The following is a 21547-nucleotide window of genomic DNA, read 5'->3' as shown; positions in this document are numbered from 1 at the left end:
AGTCAATTGTTATCAGTGCTGTCTTTGCTTTGAAAGCCACACTAAGATTTGAAAGTTAAAGTCAATTGTTATCAGTGCTGTCTTTGCTTTGAAAGCCACACTAAGATTTGAAAGTTAAAGTCAATTGTTATCAGTGCTGTCTTTGCTTTGAAAGCCACACTAAGATTTGAAAGTTAAAGTCAATTGTTATCAGTGCTGTCTTTGCTTCATAGGTCAAACATGCTTAAGATTTAGTCATTATTATCCTTTTAAGCTTCCTCCACTTGTCCTGCAGTACTTCTTTAAAGCTGTCTGTCATGAGAAAGTAAAACACAGGGTTGATGGCACTGTTAGCAAATCCAATTGGCCGTGTCACTATGTAAACTGCATTAATATAGTCCATGCTACACCGTGAAAAATTTAGGTTAGGAAGCCGTGATGCAACACGCACATTCCTCATTATATGGATGGGTGTGTAGAACACCAGAAACAAGATTGCTGCGACCCTTACAATTCTTACTGGCCTTTGGAATGATGTTCCAAGCACCTCTTCCCTTTTTGTCAGTACAGAAACCATCCGTTGTGATGACAGAAACAAACCCACCAAAGGCATCACATATCCAGTTATGGTGAGCACTACGCTGTAGGTCAGAAGAACTTTGGCATCTCCCAGGCTTGCAAAATCACGACACACTGTCCAGCCATTTTGATCCAAGTCCTGGATAATGAAGACGATGAGAGGAGCAATTTGAGCATTCACCCAGATCCAGTTCAAGATGGTGATACACACTGCGGCCTTCAGAGTCAACAGGATGTGTTCACGCTGTGGGTGACACAGCAACAAGTACCGGTCCACACTTACCCACATCATGAAAAGGATGCTGGAGTACAAGTTCACAAAGAGGATGTAGCGATTAAACATGCACAGCGCAGAATTGAATTTCTTCTGGTTGTAAGCGTAATTGTAGGATAGTTCAGGTAAAGTGCACAGGAAGATGAGGTCAGACACAGACAGGTTAAACAGGTACACATTTGTGGACTTCCAAGTAGGGAGGCAAAAGATATAGCCGAGGACCACTACTATGTTTCCGATGAAGCCAATGGCAAATTCCAGACCATACATTGGTGAGAGGTAAGACTTCTGTAATAGTGGAGTGATGTAACTGGAACAGTTGTCCTGCAGCCATAAAGATTATTGTATTTATAATTACTGCACATAACAGGCTCTATTTTCATGCTGATGCAAGCATAATTTGCTGGTTAATGCTAGTGCATTATTATTATTATTATTATTATTATTATTATTATTATTATTATTATTATTATTATTAATTAATTAATTAATGGCCAATATTCTCACCCTTGAGACTTCATGCTATTTTTGTGGTCATGAATTAAAGCACTGTGCTAATCTGAAGCAGGTTGTGTCCTTCAACATAAACAGACTGTCATCAAAATACAAATGAATTACAACACTATTATAATCATAAAAAATATATACTAAGATTATATTGCTACTAAATGGCAATTCAAATGGAAGGGTTGTTTTTTTAAGTCTCATTTTAAATTTTATTTTAACCAGCCTTTAAATCCACACCAGCTGAGATGTCCCATAAAAGCCTAAACTTCCACGTTCAATCTCTTGACCTCCCAGATGCTTTGTTTCCATTAGGCCTGCTTGGACAATATGATGCCAAAATAATTCAGTGTGAAGCAGATTATTTAGATACTCAGGTGTGGCGCTTTAATTATAATAATAATAATAATAATAATAATAATAATAATTCTTTCAACCCTGGTTCCTTGTAATATAATCCGATCTACTTAAATATAGGCAGTGATCCACGAGTCAGCAAGTGCATTGATAAAAGTATAAAGTGAGAATTTGGAATTGGTTCATAAGTTGTTTTTGTTTTGGAGTCTAAACTGTAAAAAACACACACACACACACACACACACACACACACACACACACACACACACACACACACACACACACACACACACACACACACTTGCTGTAATTTCACCAAATGGACACCTCTTAGTAATGTATTCACTGAAATCCATCCCCTTTGCAGCACGATAACACCTGCAGTAATGCTCACAAAGATATATATATATATATATATATATATATATATATATATATATATATATATATATATATATATATATATATACTCAACCTTGTAAAACATTTTAAAAAATTTGCATAAAACCTATTAGACTTTTGTCTGTTATACTTCTTTATAAAGAAATTGTTTAAAAATATATATATATATACAACCTTGTTTTTGTGTGTGGCATGGCCATGAAAATAGAGCCCAAATTCTCTGTAGGTTGTAGACAGAGATTATACACATGCAAGAGTTAATTTCACACAGGGGATTAATCATGATAATAATGATGAGTTTTATGTAAAACATTTTAAAAATTATTTGCATAAAACATATTAGACTTTTGTCTGTTATACCTCTTTATAAAGAAATTGTTTAAAAGTTTAATATCACTAAACAAGATTGCAAAATTAATATGCCTTTACTTCCTCCTTATTTCATGTTACAGACTGCACAGGATATAAAGGATCTGAATGCTTGTTTAAATGTCATATTTCAGTTTTATTCATAAAAAAAAATCTGCCAGTCCACTTTTTGGTTTTTGTGTTTTATTGTTTTGTTTTTCTGATTTGTTTTAAAAAAAGATGATATTTCACTTTAACACAGCTTAAAAGACCAAATCAATAGATTTGGTTACTTAATTTGCAAGTACTTAGATACGTTATCAATAATCTGACAAATAAAATATAACTTACCTGTGGCTGTGCTCCGAGAAAATGAAGAAACTTTAAGAAACCTAGAGTTGTCTCTCTGGGTGAATGCTTAAATATTCTACACTGAACTCTACAACAGAGTGTTTCCCTATCAGAAAGGACTTCAAGCAGAACCGTTTTGTTTAAGAACCCTTGAGCTATCAACAGAAGTGTGAACAAAACTTTCTGATAGTAGATTTATATAAAATCAAACTAATGCATTCGATGGATAAACATAACAGTAATGTATAATCCATACTTGTTTAAGAAAAAATGACTTTAATTAACTTTAATTTCTTAGTGTAAGCACTTCTTTAACCACAATTAGCATGTCTTTTCAAATATTATATTTTTTGTAAATAAAAAAAAATGAAGGAAAAAAATTTCATGACTCTAAAATAACCTCTGGCATTACTGGTACTTAACATATGTAGACACATGATCTTTTTCAAAATAAGTATAGTATATTTGAAGCATTCTTACCATTGCGCTCTTTGATCTGTTGGCTTTGGGAGTGTGAAATCAGCTTTTCAGGGTCCCTTATTCTAAAAATCACTGCACCGCCCATTTGTAGCACATCATCATTAAGTATAAAGTGTACACTGTATTTATTTGGTATTTTTCTAACCAGAGATCTGATGCAATGACACACTGATGCAATCTGATGCAATGATCACTTTGTTGCTTTTCTTCTTTCTTTGTCTGCTTCTGTGTCTGTCTTTCATTCCTGTTCACTGACGTATTGTCAAACCTATGACGTTTGTTGAGATGCAGATGGAGCGGTGATGAGTTTTGTTGACTCAACATTATTTGATGGAGTTTTTGCGAGTGTCTTGTACATTAAGCCTTGATCTCAGCTGTACTATTGTTTCAAAATCATGAAGCCAGCATTGCCAGAGAGATCATTCACCTGGCACCTTTAGGACACCAGACCCTGGTGCCATTTTCCAACTCCTACAGTTTACCACCACACTCCTATGGCAAATCTAATTTTGCATAAAATATCTCTATGACTATTCCTCATAACCAAGGTTTTAATGGTCATAATGTCAATGTCAGATTACACAATTCATTATTCACAATAAAAATGTCTAAAACTCACATTCGACAAGTTGTACTTCTATTTCCTCATATCCATAATGCAACTAAATTATCATACTATATGTTTTCTGGTCCTCATACAAAATTACTATACCAAAATGGAGAATATGAGGAAACATTATAGTTTTTAAATGATCAATTCATTTCTTGAAAGAAAAAGGTTATGCAATACTTATCACCCCAGAGGCCATTCTAGAGTCTATTGTGGCCCCAAGCAAAAATTTCCAGGGGGCCCTTCTGACCAGTGTTCATCACCAATATGTTATAAATAATCTGACACCAACGAAAAATGTATGAAACCAAAGTTTTTTAAATTCCAAATGTGACAATACAATGGTAAAGAACAATAAAACAATAAAAACAATAAAAAATAAAATAAATAAGCCCTTGGGCCCCAACTCTTGGGGGGCCCCTGGGCCAGGGGGCCCCAAGCAGTTGCCTGCCTTGCCTGTTCACAAGCTGCACATCTGATCACCCCCTATTTCACCTATATCTAAAATACACTGTATGTGCCACCTTTAGCAGCAATAACTGCAACTAAATACTTCCAATCACTGGTGATTCATCTTTCACATTGCTGTGGAGGAACTGAGGCCCACTCTTCTCTGCATTATTTTTTTAATTCAGCCACATTGCACATTTGAGCATGGACTACTCATTTAAGATCCTGCCATACCATCTTAATGGTGTTCCAGTCTGGACTTTGACTTATCATAATTTTGTTTCCTTTGTATCATTTTGATGACTTGCTCTTGTGTTTTGAATCATTGTCTTACTGCAAAACCCAAATGCTTATTGATTCAGCTCACCAATTGATGACCAAATATTCTGCTTCAGGATTTTCTGGCTGAGAACAGAATTCTTGGTTCCATCAATTATGGCAAGTCGACCAGGTCCTAAAGCAGCAGATCGTCCACGTACCATCACATGACCAATAGCATGCTTGACTGTTGTTATAATAGTCTTATTATTGAATGTTGTGTCAGCCTTTCAGTATGCAATGGGAACCATTACTCCAAGTTCCATTTTTCTCTGATCAGTCTGCAGAACATTTTCCCAAAATACTTGGGGGCCATCAAGGTGTTTTCTGGCAAATGTGAAATGAGCCACGATGTTCCTGTTAGTTAGCAGTGGTTTTTGCCTTGCAACTCTCCCATCAATACCATTTTTCCTCAGTCTCTAAACTTTCTACTGGTGGAATCATGAGCACTTAGCTTATCTGAGATAAGGCTTGCAGTTCCTTCAATGTTTGTCTGGGATTTGTGACTGACTGGATGAATTGTCAATGAACTGTTGGAGTAATTTTTTTTAGGTCAGCCTCTTCTAGAAGATTCACTGCATTCCATGTTTTCTCTATTTGAAGATAATGGATCTGGTTTGCTAGTGTCCCAAAGTCTTAGAAATTTCTTGGTAACTCATCCAGATTGACATATTTAAATCAATGTCTAAGTCATCTTGTCTGGAATTTCTTTTGACAATAGTATAGTGTCCAGCTTGTTGAGCTTAATCCACAATTCCAGAAATGTTCTATTTTTGTAATGTTTAGCTCTAACATGATTGGCAGTAATCAAGCCTGGGTGGGTTGAGTATAATTACATCCAGTTGTCAATTAAATTTGGTCTATTGGTTGATTGTATAAGTAAGAGGGCAAATGGGTCTTCACACAGGGCCTGTTGGTGTTGGATACATGTCCTTCAAAAAAAATGACCATTTAAATTCTGCATTTCTGTTTATTTAGTTGTCTTATATTATGTTACATTTTGTATGAAGATCTAAAAAATTAATGGTGAAAATATGCAGAAATAGAAGAATTCATGAAGGGGCAAATACTTTTTGACTGGTGCTACAATTAATAATTTATATATATATTTATAATTAATTTATATTTATATAATTTATATTTATAATATAAATAATTTTATATATATATATATATATTTTGACTAGTTTTAACAAAATATATATATATATATATATATATATATATATATATATATATATATATATATATATATATATATATATATACTTTTTTTTTTGTTAAAACTAGTCAAAATTGAATTGTGGATATGTGGACCTGGAGTTTTTAGTCATAAAGACCTATGTCTTTATGTATCTTCAGTATGAATGTAATCTGTGATTGCATTTTTCTCATAAAAATAAGATTAGGGCAAGAAATAATTAGTCATATTGAAAGCAATAGTAAGATCAATGATTATAAGTATAACCTGTAATAATATTATAGATATCTTTGAGATGTTCTTGATGTTCAAATGAGAATTCAATATTTAGAATTACTAAAAATAGCTTATTAGAGCTGTGGTTTTAGTCCCGTAATAATAATAAGGCATATTAATAATATGCATTATAATAACATAATAATGAATATTAATAAATTTCCATTAACAAAACTGACTGCTGGCAGGAAATGTTACACTATCAGAATGGAGGAAGGCTCAGAACAGGAGACTAGAGTTTGTCAAGCAGTTGATGAGAACATTGTGCTATTTGATAGCGTTCTAAATATGGTCACCAGTTTTGGACATTAGCTGCAGTGGAGCAGTGGAAAGGCCACAACGACAGCTTTTCAGTAACAAAAATACTAACCCCATTTCAAGAAAAGTTGGGATATTTCCCAAAATGCAAAATAAACAAAAATCTGTGATTTATTAATTCACATGAATCTTTATTTAACTGACAAAAGGATAAAGAAAAGTTTTTCAATAGCTTTACTGTCCAACTTAATTGTATTTTGTAAATATGAACGAAGTTAGAATTTGATGCCTGCAGTCTACTCAAAAAAAGTTGGGAGAGAGGCAAAATAAGACTGAAAAGTTTATCAGATATTCAAGTAACACCATTTTGAAAGTTCTACAAGAAGCAGTTTAATTGGGTACAAAAGGAGCATGCACCAAAGGTTCAGCCTTTGCGAGCAAGAATGGGTCATGGCTCACTTCTTTGTTCCAAATTCATGAGAGAATTTCTAGTCAATTCAGAAATAACATTTCCCAACAAAAACTTTTAGGGCTTTCAAAATCTACAGTACATAAAATTGTGAAAAGATTGAGGGAATTCGGAGACACCTCAATGCGTAAAGGGCAAGGTTGGAAACCACTGGTGAATGTGCATGACCTTCGAGCCCTCAGGTGGCACTGCCTGAAAAACTGTCATGCTAATGTGACAAATATAGTCACATGGGCTTGGAAGTACTTCCGAAAACTGTTGGCACTTAACAGAGTCCACTACTGCATCCAGAAATGCAACCTGAAACTGTATTATGCAATGAGGAAGCCATTCATGAATTATATGCAGAAACATCACCGATTTCTCTGGGCCCAAACTAATCTCAGATCAACCAAAAGACAGTTGAAATGTGTGCTGTGGTCAGATAAGTGCACATTTCAGCTTGTTTTTGGCAAAACCGGATGTTAAGTTCTCCGTGCCAAAGGTGAATGCAACCATCAGGATTGTTATCAGAGAAAGGTGCAAAAGCCGGAATCTGTGATCGTACAGGGATGCATCAGTGCCCATGGCATGGGTGAGTTGCATGAGTGTGAAGGTACCATTGATATATTTGGTAAATATTGGGATTTTAGCGAGACATATTCATCAAGGCAACATCTATTCCCTGGAAATCTATGCTTATTTGAGCAGGACAATGCCAGGCCTCATACTGCATGGGCTACAACAGCATGGCTTTGTAGACAAAGTGTGTGTGTGTGTGTGTGTGTGTGTGTGTGTGTGTGTGTGTGTGTGTGTGCTTCACTGACCTGTTGCCAGTCCAGATCTGTCTCCTATTGAGCATGTATGGTGCATCATACAAGAAGAGAATCAGACAAGAGCAACCTTGGACTATTGAGCAGCTGAAATCTTGTGTCAAGTAAGAATGGACAAAAATTCCAATTGCAAAACTGCAACAATCAGTATCCATAATTAAAACTGTTATTATAACAAAAGGTGATGTAATACAATGGTAATACTGCCTCTATCTCAACTTTTTTGAGTGTGTTGCAGGCACCAAATTCTAACTTTGTTTATATTTTTATAAAATACAATTAAGTTGGTCAGTAAAACTATTGAAAACTTATTTTCTTTGTACTTTTGTCAGTTAAATAAAGGCTCACACAAATTTATAAATAAAAGATTTTTGTTTTTACTGCATTCTGGAAAATATCCCAACTTTTCTCGAAATGTGGTTTGTATTTTATTGAAGTACATGCAGCAGGAGGTCAATGGGCAATTAACATTACATACCTATTGCTTTTTTTTTTTTTTTGGCTTATCAAGCTGTTGTCTCGAGCAGCCAAGCCTTGATTTCTCTGTGGTTTTTGTTTGTTTGGCTGGTTGGTTGGTTGATTTTCTTATAATCCTGTGCTACATAATGAGACATAAATAAAAACTCAGTGAAATCTCATCCTGAGTCCACTATGTTCTTGAATTATGTCCACTATCATTTGTCACACTGGTACTAAAACCTGAGCAAGAGCTCAGAGAAAGATGCCACAGAGACATGGAGTCCAATCCTTTTACCCAGGTTTTCTAGTCTCTCATGCCAAGGCAGGAGCAACAATATCATGAGTCTGCATACCTGGAGATGTTTAGGGATACTGGCTCAGCATGTGGATGACCAAAGAGAAAGTGGAGACAATGGAATCAAACCATTTTGATTGACCTGGCAGTCTGCAGCATGCCACCAAAGAGCCAACTAGATTATACAACTGTGTCGACATCCATGCTCGAGCAGGTTGAGCTGTTGCCAGAGGAATGTAAACTGCAATTCTGATCCATTCTGTTAGGAGAGAGGGACTGCCTGTTTATATATTTCCCATGATTCCTCAACTCCTTCAACTGCTGTCTGAGACTGCACCCTGCCCATTCAGAGAAGGTCATGAAAAGGGTACCATTAGAACAGATTATCTTCCAACTGCTGGCTGAAAGGTGGGAATGGGTACAATGCCACCAGATGTTCACAGATGTCATCTATCTGGCAGAAGATCACATGTCTGTGTGCCTGGACACAGAGACAGGGTGCGCCTTCCTGCCCATTTACAAAACTTGGCTACTACATTGGACCAACCCGGCTACTGCATTGGACACAATTGCTGCTGTCTGTCGCAACCTGGAAAATACTTGGCAAGAAATATGGTATGAGGTTCATGCTACCTTGGCCATCATTCTTGGTTTGTCACATGGCACGGACCAGGCAGAGTGAACAGTGAGATGGCAATACCTCTAGTTGATGAGGCCACACCTCCTCTCCTCAAAGCTGGATATTTTTTTTTGGAGCAGCTCCATGACAATACTTTGAAGAATGCATTTGATCAGGTTGTATCATTAGATGGGCAGAGTAGACAGGCTGGGGCAGCTCTAACATGTTCCCCTTTTTACTAGTATTAAGGACTGTTTATACAGAGTGAGCCAAGGTACTCAGGCAACAGAATCAGTAATCCAACTGTTGGTACTAAATAGCCACAGGGAAATGTTTTTCCACATTGCTTATGAGAACCCCATGGCAGGGCATTTTGGGGTAGATAAAGCACTAGCCAGGTTAATAGCTTGTGTTTATTGGCATGGCTTTGCAGTGATATAGGAAGATTGTGTGCATTTTGCTGCAAATGTCAGCTGGTGTACCCACCAGCCATGTCAAACACCCTCTCCTTCTTATCTCCTTATGCCCTCTCCTTCTTATCTAGATTGTCTTTGAAAGAATTGCCATGGATGTCATCAGACCAATAGACAGGTCAGGATGAGGCTATCACTTCATATTAGTTCTTGTGGACTATGTGATAGTCCAATATCCCAGCTTTCATCATCTGTAAATATGTTAGTGTCTATGCGTGTAAGTGGAGTGCTTTAAAAGAATGCTTAAGAATATGATTTGTAAGTTTGTGCACAATGATAACCAAAATTGGGATAAATGGTTGGAAGCCCTATTATTTGCAGTACAGGAGGTTCCCCCAGCCTCCACTGGGTTTTCCCCATTTGAATTATTATATGACAGAAGCACTGGGGCATTTGAAATGTGATTAAAGAAAACTGGGAGGATGGGTCAATGCCCAGAAATGAAGTTCAGTACATCTTCAACCTGTGAGCAATCCACCTAACATTGGGTCAGTTATTGGAGCACAATTTCCTCGAGAATATTTTCGTGTCTATCCCATACCTTGTATTGAAAAACTCTTGACTCAGGTAGGCACTGTTAATTTTTATTTGACCCTAGATTCATCCAAAGGCTATTAGCAGAGGTGAAACAGCTCCTGGGGCTGGTGGGATATTATTACAGGTTTCACTGTATAAAATATCCCAGAATCAAGATGGTTTTGCGTGGATATTTCAAACAATAACCCATATATGATGAAATCCATGTTGGTTTCTCTCCGATCATGGCATTGTTTAAAAAAAAAATCCAGCGAGGCTTTTAGATATGGTCCAGATTCTTGCAAGAATTTAAATAGATATGGATTCTTGGAGTTTGGGCACAGTGTTTGTGCCTAACTATTCAGACCTCATTAGCACACTGACTGATCGCACTAAACTAGATCCCTTCTAGTGGTTAGAGCAGTGGATGGAACTCTGTCAGGGCGCTCTGATTCACTCTCTTAACTTTTCTCTCCCATTTGTGTTGCAGACCAATGCATTGGATTGAGGTCTGGGTGCCATTCTGTCCCAGATGGTTGAGGGGTAGTATAGCATGTTAGACTTTAGAGAAGAATTGTTAGACTGTGGAGTCTGGTCATCAAATGGACAGTGCTCACTCTGCAATACTATTTACTTGGGTGCCCATTCACTCACTTTTTGAATAGTACATTCCCTCATCACCTACACACAGGTCCAGCACATCGCCTCCTTGCAAGTCCAACATCTTACCTTTATGCGGGTCTAGCATCTGACCTCCACACAGGTTTAATGCTTCATCTCCATGCTAGTCCAAAGCAACACCTCCATGCAGGTCCAGCACCTCACTTCCATGCAGCCCAGACCCTTTACTCTTACAGTGGTCTCCACCTGAATCAACTTGTTCCTCTATATCTCCCAGCCAGTCTCCTATGTGTTCTGCTGCTGCAACCCTCAATTAATCAATCATCCCATAATGAGTTAAATTAGCACGTTATTTCCTGCAACCTGCTCATTCAACACATACATATGTTCACTTAAGCTAAATATAGAAGTGGACAGTGAAGTTGGGAGTGGTTGTGCATTAAACAACACCAATCAGGGTATTGGTATTATACAGGATATACAATATTTTTGAAAATGCTTGAACATGCCTCAATCTGATTAAAATGACATGTTTACAAATTGATGTTGTTTTAGTCTCTTGTTTGTGTTTTAGTGTCTTGTCTGAGCTCTTGAGACCAGTTAATACACAATTATTGGACAAATGATATCTGTCTGCATCATTCAAGGTAATGTTGGGCTACAGTTCTTTTCCAATTGCCTCTTTTTGCACTTGTGTAGTTGAACAACACCCTTGCCATCTTGGATGAGGTCAGATTACTGCTAAATTAAGCAAAAGTTATCAAGGGTATAGCCATTATGAAGTGAATAAATGCAAATAGCCTTTGTTATTTTATACACCCATAAAGAAGCTTTTGCCACTTGTAAATCTGTACTCCATTGATATTTTTGTATTTAGATCAAAGAAGCTGAGGTAGTTGAAGAGGCAAATACTGCAATAGGTAAGTTTTAGGAATGCCTCAGTGTCATAGGAACATTTCATTATATTTGTGCACTGGAGGAGAGGAATGGCCTGAATGCATGAACGTCAACTACAGAATATTATGGCAAGCAATATGTCTGTGTGGTATTGATACAGTGAGTGGATGTCCTCATAACTTACTGTATCTCAGTCATCTAAACATGGTGACATTTCGACATATAGACTGACCTTGCAAAATGTTTTATTGTTTTCATTAATGCTAATGTAGTAATCCTCTGTTTAAGAGGAGTGATTATATAACCGGGTGTGACATCTGGTCATGGGGTTATAGGCCCTGGCATGCAGATTACCTGCATGTTGTTTAGTGGCAGTGTGGTGCACAGCATTTTCCCTCGTTGTTTGTAAAAACCTGTCCCGACTATTACTTCCTTACTTTCCAGGGTAAGTTTATGGAGGTTTTTTTTTTTAATTATTTTAACTGCATTTTATTTGTTATTCACTGTAATTTAGATAATCTTTTGGTGGTTCTTCTATTAAACAAGGGTTTCTTGGCTAATCCAGTCGATCCGAAGATCTTTGGATCACCCTGTAAGTGGTGGTATTAGGATTAGCGATGCCCGTTTTCTGCTGTTTTGCTGATTCGAACTGTGCTGTTTTCCTGCTTCACGTTGTGTTTGCTAGTTTGCTGATTTATGGCGATTCCTGCTGCTTCATGTTCTTTCATTTGCTGCTGTGCTATCTTGTTGCTTTCCTGTATGGTTCTTAGCTGTGTGGCTGCGTTGCTGAAATTTTTTTCGATACAATTTTCTCCTTTGTATCGCATCTCACTTGCTTTGGCCACACTATGCTGCACCAGGGAAAATTTCTTAACTGTGGTATTGTGGACTGGTTAGGTTACACCATTCGTGACTCCCTGTGACCCAGTCAACCTTTAGAGGTAATATGAAATCTATTGGTGGTTTTCCCTTCTTTTCTTTTTGTGTTTTTAATGGGGCTCATTAACATTAAGTAAAAAAAGTCAAATTTATTTATATAGCACTTTTCACAGACAAAAGTCACAAAGTGCTTTACAAGAGCAAATAAAATAGAAATAACACAATCACAGTAAAATAAAACACACACGCCACAACAAGTGCATAAGCCAGGAGTTTACCCAAATGCTTATTTAAACAAGTGAGTCTTCAGCTGCTTTTTAAAACAACCCACAGAGTCAGCAAACCTGAGATGGGTGGGCAGGGCATTCCACAATTTGGGGTCAACAACCTCAAAAGCTCGTTCACCACAGGTCTTTAAACGAGTGCATGGACCTAAGGGGTTTTGGTGAGTATGGAGCACTTGCATGTGACGTCACAGCCGATCCAGATTGTGACAGACGCCATCGTGTCGGTCAAACGCCATATTCCGCCTTCTACTTCTACTTCTGGTTCTACTTCTGCTTTTACTTCTACCTTTTCTTCTGGAAAACCCTACTATATACAATTCTACTACAACGGCTGCGGCTACAAGCTCTCCCTACCTGTGCACGTTTTTTATGTTTTTTGTGTGTATTTTTGCGTGTTGTTCGTCTGTACCGGACTTCAATATCCACTACAACCGTATGGACTTACTGGACATTGGTTTCCAGCAGAAAATGACGGTTTGTAGCGATTTCCATCGCATGCACAACATTCCGGATGAGAAAAAAAAACATTCCGGACGAGACAGCGAGACCAGAGGGGTCTCCGTGGATTATTCTCGGAAGCAAAGCGAAGGAGGCGGCGCCGGGAGCAGAAGCAAAAGCGAGGCTACAGGCAGAGCCAGCCTGTTGACTAAGCTCAGAAAACAGCTACTCAAACCTCCACTGCCAAGCCTCTACCTCTCCAACGCCAGATCCATGTAAACAAGACGGACGATTTGGAATTACCTTATTCTATTCTATAATCGGCTGGTCAGTGCTATACTCAATACTTAAGTGACTTACCCATCCAATGAGGATTATTTTCTTGTTTACAAGATGCCACATCTGAGTCGCTGACAAATCCTGAATTTCTGTAAAGAAAACTGTCCAGAGATTTATAAGCACGCAGTGCTTCACCACTGAACAGCGAGGGAAAGTTAATGAGGTAATCATACACGTCCGGGTATTCCGCTGGCAGTTCAAAATCTGGTCGTGAAAACTCCATCCGGAAAGCCATAAGGGTCACAAATCTGTAGATCGTTTATTTTAGACATATATCTAGTTATCTGTTCATTAGAAAAATGAGCCGTGTAGTCCGTCGGTTGAAATTGATCCATTCTGTACACGAGTGCAGCAGTATTCAGCGGTGTTTTTGACCGACAAGATGGGGGTTGTGTACTTTCCGGTCACGTGACTGCAAGATCTCTATACTAGGAGTGGAACAATTCTTCCTGAATTTGAGATGTCTCTAGTGTTTAATGTTATGCCCAGCCTAGGTGAAACCTGAGCATAGCATAAAAGTGACTTCCTCTTTCCCCACTCCCGAGGATGACAAGTGCCACACCCAATTGCAGTCCAATACACAACTGATTTATTTCAACACAGGTAAAATTGGCATCGGGGTGAGCACAGCCCAAAATAAACAAAACCTATATAAATGTCCACTAACTTACCTGAACAATAAAAAACAAAAAATACAGGGATCTCACCAAACTCCCAAACAGGAGAAAACAGAGTGCAACAAAAAGGTCGCCTCACCCCTACACTTACCTGGACTGCTTTTAGGGAATTATTTACACTGTTTACAACTCAAACATTTTAGTCAGTTGACAAAACAAGGCACACACTAAAAAAAAATAGCTGAGAATACTAAAAAAAAAAAATCAAGGCAACATTATGCACTAAGAATTTTAAATATTGTCAACTATTAGCCACATGTTAACCCAACTATGAAAACGCTTGTCCCAATTAAGAATTCTTAGGTCAATCATCATTACTTTCAATTCCTTATTCAGCCATTTAGATTTGTTTGTTCAGTAAATGGCATTGTTCACATAACTACAGAAAGCTAATTGAGGGAATTCAAATTTCTCATTACACTATACATACATTTTCACATGTTCTACATAATTACAAAACTTAAATACTCAAATGACCCCATGTACAATTTCACAAATTTCAGTCTATTTTTGAGCCATTTCTCAAAAGAAAGAAAAAGTGGTACAATATAGCTATGCCTCCAAAACAGATAGATTAAAACAAATAAAAAATAAATACATACATACAACCAAGAGGTCACTTGAAAGAGGCTTTCAATTAAGACTGAATTTCAAATCCTTAACATAGTCTGTCATTTTATACTAAAACATGGCCCTCCCAACCCTCAATACAGAGGTTCACTTAGAACATGGACCTTCAGAGCCTAAATACAATACAGGTTGAATATATAAAGTTCCAAAAAGGCCCTGCATGGTCTGAATTAGGAGGTCTGAGATAAAAGAAAGATGTAAAGTGCAAACATCACTCTAAAATAACACTCGTTTTACATTGTATCCTTAATTCTCAAGCATTTGTACAAACCATTAAAAGCATTTAAAACAAACATGCTTTTTGTCAACCTGACAGTATGGGCTATCTAAAGGAACTTCCCCATAAATGGCGAATGGTAAATTAACTTCACCATATAGCCTCAAATTCACACATTTTACCAAGGTTTAAAGTGAGTGTTTTTCAGAAATCACACAAGCTGTGTGCATTTTGGTCCAATTTCCATGAACACATTCTGCAAGGTATCAAAGGTACACTTGAGACAGGTTAAACATGTAAAGTACAAAAAAGGCCCTGTATGGTCTGAATTAAGAGGCCTGAGATAAAAGAAAAAATGTAAAGTGCAAACATCACTCTTAAATAACACATGCACCATCACTCACAAATAACATGTTTTACATTGTATCCTTAATTCTCAAGCATTTGTACAAGCCATTAAAAGCATTTAAAACAAACATTCTTTGTCAATATAACAGTATGGGCTATCTAAAGGAATCTAAATTAACTTCACCATATTGCCTCAAATTCACACTTTATCAAGGTTTAAAGTGAGTGTTTTTCAGAGATCACGCACACTGTGTGCATTTTGGTCCAATTTCCATGAACACGTTCTGCAAGGTATCAAAGGTATACTTGAGAGGCTTTGGGTAGGAAATATTGAGGGTGTAAAGAAGGCCGAAAAGGTACGCCAGAGCTGTGGGGGTGTCTGGAATGTCCTGTAAAACTACTCTTCCAAGATCACAGCAATGTCCTGCACTTTCTTAGGCCCTGTTCACACGGCAAAGGATTCAGGTGACTCCGATACAATTGCTTATCATTTAGGCCTGGCGTCCACACGGCACCGGCGTTTTGGGTGCCCAAAACGCAATCTTTTTGAGAACGGGTTCCAGAGTGGAAAGATCTGGCAACGTTGCCGTTGTGAAGTCGTCTGGATGAGTAGAACGGATTTGTTTACGATGACGTCACAACCACATGACTGTGAGTGCTTCACGCCGGGTAGAAGTGTAACAAACTCGATGCGAGTTGTCAACAAATCCTATAACTTGGTTCATGAAACGTGCTTACAAAATATTTTCACTGTGAATATTTATTGTGTAATGGTGCAAAGTGAGAGAGAGAGAGAGAGAGAGAGAGAGAGAGACTCTGCCCTTAGGGCAGAGTCAATCCCGCCAGCAAAAATAGGGAAAAAAGGAGCGAGCTCACCTCTTCAGATGATGGTTTAAGTCCTACAATACATTCCTCAAAAAGGGCGTAGAAGAGCAAATTAGTCCATCAACGTGTAGCATTCAATTTATTCCGGACCATTAAAGATGCCGCCTTCCGCGTAGAATCATACGTCATCCTCGCCGCCATATTGGATAGGTCAAAGCGGAGAATAAAGATTCATGTGCTGCGTTTAACTGTACCAACAGGTTTACCGTCCAAACGAGATCACATGGGATTACCTTTCACAGGTGAGAAACAAATTCTCCGCTTTGGATAGGTCAAAGCGGAGAATAAAGATTAGCTGCGTTTAACTGTACCAACAGGTTTGCCGTCCAAACGAGATCACATGGGATTACCTTTCACAGGTGAGACTGGAAAAATACTTTTCATTGTATTTGGTCATTATAATGTAATTTTACGAACAGATTTTCCTGACTTTGTGGCTAATATGAAGTCTCACGCATAATAGTTTATGCGCATGCGTCCTTACTTCTTCTATTGTTCTGGTGTCTCCGAAGGAACCGTCTTACAGCGCCCCTAGAGGTGTGGCATGTGTATTGCATCATTTTCAGCAAGCGTTGCGTTGCCATATGGACCTGATATTTTACTGATTGTTGCCCATTTGGACGCGATATATTTTTAAATAACATCTCGTTGCCGTTGTCGTGTGGATGTAGCCTTAGAAGACCTTTCCGTAACAGTCCTCGAGAACATAAAGAATGCCCACAGCCACGCCCTTGATAGCCACGTTATCTGCATCAGTTTCCTGGAGAACAAAGCATTCAAAGGTCATTTTCAAGTCACAGTGGTTTTGCAAATCTTCCTTACAGGGACCGACTGGCAATCTGTGCATTCTGGAAGTCCAGAGCAGCCATACAATCAACGGCCAATTTGTCTTGCTCTCCAAAAACTTGCATTTAGTTAAGCCCAATCAAAGCAATTAATATCCATACAGAATCAAATATCAGTAACCATTGCAAATTACTCCATGTCTCAAAACTGAACCCAAATTTGGTGCCCTAATATCCATCTTGATATCTAATGCGCATCAACTTCAAGTTGTAGAGTCACTGTAGAAAGTGTGCGAACCCCTTAGAATATTCTGGTTTTCTAAACCAATTGATCTGATCTCCATGTAACTCACCGGTATGACAACAGAATGTGCTGAAGCTAATACCACAAGAAACCTTTGTATTTCATGTCATTACTGAAAACATCCATGAAATCCCAAAGGTTTTGTGGGGGAAAAAAATGAACCCTTCAGACCAATCAAATGTTGACCCTCCTTTTGCAGGAATAAACTCAAGCCAAGCCAGGGAATAAACTCAAGCCAACCCTGAGAGGATGCTTAGAAGGTATTAGTCAATTTTTCTTCTTTCAGTCGACCCATATTCTCTGGTGTGAATAGTTTTCTATGCATCTCTATGGGTGATGGTCATCACCCTGTTGGAAGGTTGATAAAACTTATTTTTTCACTAGGTACTGGTCAACTTTACATTACTACAAGAAGAAAATAAGCCCCAAGTTTCATTAACCTTCCAACAGGTTGATGATCATCACCCCTAGAGATGCATAGAAAACCATTCACACCAGACATCCAAAGAATATGGCTGAACTGAAATGGACTAAAATACCTCCTAAATATCCTGCCAGGGTTGTGCATATCCTTGCCCCTGTTGCTCTTGGGTGCTCCTTGTTAATGTGTGAGTACTGTAATTTGCCCTGCCATTAATGTAGTTGAGGGGCGGCATGGTGGTGTAGTGGTTAGCGCTGTCGCTTCACAGCAAGAAGGTCCTGGGTTCGAGCCCCGGGGCCGGCGAGGGCCTTTCTGTGTGGAGTTTGCATGTTCTCCCCGTGTCTGCGTGGGTTTTCTCCAGGTGCTCCGGTTTCCCCCACAGTCCAAAGACATGCAGGTTAGGTTAACTGGCAACTCTAAATTGACCGTAGGTGTGAATGTGAGTGTGAATGGTTGTCTGTGTCTATGTGTTAGCCCTGTGATGACCTGGCGACTTGTCCAGGGTGTACCCCGCCTTTCGCCCGTAGTCAGCTGGGATAGGCTCCAGCTTGCCTGCGACCCTGTAGAACAGGATAAAGCGGCTAGAGATAATGAGATGAGATGAGATTAATGTAGTTGATATCTGGTCTTACCTGCGATGTCTCATTCTCCACACCATTCATCACCCATCCCTATGCATCCCTTAGCCACCACCACCAATCCCTCCCATTCTGCACTATTTGCACTTTACCCCCCCCCCATGCACAACAGGCTGACAAGACACATTTCACATTATATCCAGTAACTATATGCATGACAAATAAACTTCCTTTTATCCTTGGCTATTGTGTATGTGAAACCTTGACAGGCATAGTTACTATTGTGAGACAGTATCATGATCAACAAGGAGTGTATGCATGTATAGGTGGCTGTGTGAGCATATTTTGGAAAAAAGTTCAGGGCCTTTTAGTCTAAATCTGTCCCTGGTTCTGCATACTTCTGTTAAAAGGAAAAAAAAAGATTACTGTTTTATGCAAATCAATACTTACAAGACATTGTTTGAAAAGTTTCTCGGGGTCTTCACGGAGAAATATGGGAAGTCCTTGAAGAGCAGCATTTTTGCGGTGCCTGAGGATGTCAGAGGTCTACCCAAAGGGGGAAAAAAAAGAATTAAGTAAATGACAAAACAGTTTGCTTAACAAAAATTGTGACTGAGCAAAGTTAAATATTCCAACTACATTATATCTCATCAAGCTTCATCAGGATGTCTTCCATATCCTTTCCAAAGGATGCTTTTCTTGCACGGTACAGCCGAAGTACTTGGGGGGGAGGGGGTGTATTTCTCCACAGCAGCTCTGAATGTTCCCAATAACTTCTTGTTTGTGATGCGAAAAAACTCTGCATTGATCTGTTAAGTAGCGAAACCAACATGGACAAGAAGTTTGATGAATAAACACAATGGATGAGATCACAGGATACAAACCTGTGAAGGTAGGTCTACAGCTGTTTTAAAAAATATCACAAATTTGTTAAGTTTTACTTGATCTTTGAAGAATAAAGCAGGCCATCTCTCCTGTATCTCGATCACCATGGGCTTGTCATCAACCACCTCCCTTCTCCTGAGGGAGAAGGTTATGTTGATCTTCTCCCTTATGAGTGAGTCATCTACCTGCACTTTCTTTGATGCTTCTACCAAGAGAATTTGCTGTTCAAGTGAGGAATCATCATGTTGATTTGGATGTTCAGGAAAATGGTTAATCTCACCAGGTTTAGCCCTTTTCAGTATGAATTTTGTTGTGTCATCATCTGCCTTTCGTCTGCGATTGAGACAGACTTCACTGCAACCAGCCAGCCACAGCTTTGCCCTGAAATTGTTAAACTTGTTCCTGATGCTGCCAAGCCACCCCTCCCATTGCCATCAACTTCTCTGAAGCATGGATATTTGGTAATCAAAGCAACTGCAATGGTCTCAACTTCATGAGGCTCGGGATAAGCTTTTATATAAAAAAAAAAGCTTGGGTGATTTTGTCCAGAATGCCCATCTTAATGTCTCTTGTAACATCAGTGCCTTTTTTGGTCTTTTCATATGTCTCATTACCTTTTCTTAGCTTCAGTTCAACATCTTGGGACAGTGCAGGGATAGGAAAAGGAGAAGGCCACTCTGAAGCATTGCATAAATTTCCTGAGGTGCTGGGTGAGGGGCCTTTTGAAGAGCTGGGTGAGGAGCCTTTTGAAGAGCTCAAGCTTGCAGTGACAAGTAATGAGATCGATCCAAGTGATTGATCATCTTCAAGTTGGCAAGCCTCTTTCCACTTAATGTGTAGAACAGCACGATCAGATGGTAGTTCCGATATCTCTGACAGATTGCAAAGAGCATTTTGGAAATCAGGGTCCTCAAATTGTAACAAAAATCTCTCTGAAGTTGTACCGTAGTTTCTCTTTTATCAAATCAACAAGGGCATCCACGGACTCTGGCACTTGTGAAAGTTGAACACGCCATGCTTCATCAGCAGATATTACTATTCGGAGCAACAGTGCCTATAAAACAAACATTTAAGGTTAACAGAAAATAATGACATTTATGGAAATGGAATTACACAATCCAAAGAACACTTACCATTATCTCTTTAACTGGAATGTGTCCTTAGTGTCACCCAGAGCTTTCCTCCTATAGAATAAGCTGCCAAAGGATGGTAATGATTCAAAATATCCACATCAAGAACAAAGACTTTACCATAGCTGCTGTTCTCAAGTTGAAAGGATCTATAAGGTACTTCCTTCAAGGTACCAAGCCATGAGCTTTTTGGACAGGAATAACACTGTCACCATTGACAATGGTGCTCAAAATCTTGAAAAAATCTGGTTGGCCAAAGCAATGTCCAGATGTGACGATCATGCTTTGAGTATATTCTGTTCCAAAACATTCTAGCTTACGAGCAACATAGACTGTCAATATGTGGTAATTTCCTTAACACAGCAGTTCTCTGCACACTGTCCAAAGATCCCACTGGTACAGGTCAGACTTAGATTTTGTCCATCCAAATGGTATGCCATTAATTGCTGATGCTTTGTAGCTAAGGAAAGCAACACATTCTTCACATTACGTCCATCTTGGGCTATCGTCTTCGACACTGCTTTGATTCGAACCTCATGGTCCATAGTCCCACCAATGGACCATAACAGTGTATGAGGTGTAGATAATTATGTGCTCAGTTATGTGATGTTTTGGTTTCAAGACAAAATTAGGAAATGTGGATGTAAGTAATAAGCGATGATCTGATAGCTTGAATGCCAGGTAGCTTAATGTTTCTTCTGTGAATCGGTCGAAAACAATTTAAACTATTTTCCATGATGGTTCATTCTCTGGGATGCTACCACCAACCATGAGAGGAAGCAGTCGCAGTAGTGCCCAATTTTCATTAGCATTGCCCCCAATGGACCCCTTTGATAGGGCTGCTTTAGTAACAATCTTAGGTTTGTTGTCTTGGTCTGTGTATTTGTAAGGGAATGACCTAATACTGTGGTTAAGGCAGTCCAGTATGAAAAATCCTTTTGAAAATAAGATTGGAAAGGCACAATGCCAGTTCCACAGGAACAACGCCTTCAAAGTCGTCGTGCAAAATATCAGGTGGGAATCCTGTCACAGGATGGAAGAAAGCCAAGTGCTTGCTCAACACACACTCTCGTTTAACCCCATTCACACTCCGAAGAGTTTGATTTTGCTTAAGCTCTTCCACAAAATTATTGTGCTGCTCAACAGTTCTCAAAATGAATTCTCCTAGTTTGGCAGTTGCTATTTGACTGTGACTA

The 21547-nt window shown here is 38.7% G+C and overlaps 1 protein-coding gene across 1 annotated transcript; it reads right to left on the bottom strand.

Annotated features, from left to right (window-relative positions):
- Window positions 1–223: 223 nt before the first annotated feature.
- Window positions 224–1156, bottom strand: LOC132871155 (succinate receptor 1-like). The gene has a single exon (XM_060905263.1). The coding sequence runs from the start codon at window positions 1100–1102 to the stop codon at window positions 224–226; it is 879 nt and encodes a 292-aa protein (XP_060761246.1). The 5' UTR covers window positions 1103–1156.
- Window positions 1157–21547: the final 20391 nt, after the last annotated feature.

Source organism: Neoarius graeffei, chromosome 23 (genome assembly GCF_027579695.1).
Source record: "Neoarius graeffei isolate fNeoGra1 chromosome 23, fNeoGra1.pri, whole genome shotgun sequence".
Taxonomy (NCBI): domain Eukaryota; kingdom Metazoa; phylum Chordata; class Actinopteri; order Siluriformes; family Ariidae; genus Neoarius; species Neoarius graeffei.
Note: the sequence above shows the minus strand (reverse complement) of the source record. Positions and strands in the feature narration are given on the sequence as shown.

What these genes read in the sequence shown, in the direction of transcription:
- LOC132871155 (XM_060905263.1), bottom strand. Translation starts at nt 1,102, where the DNA reads ATGTATGGTCTGGAATTTGCCATTGGCTTCATCGGAAACATAGTAGTG.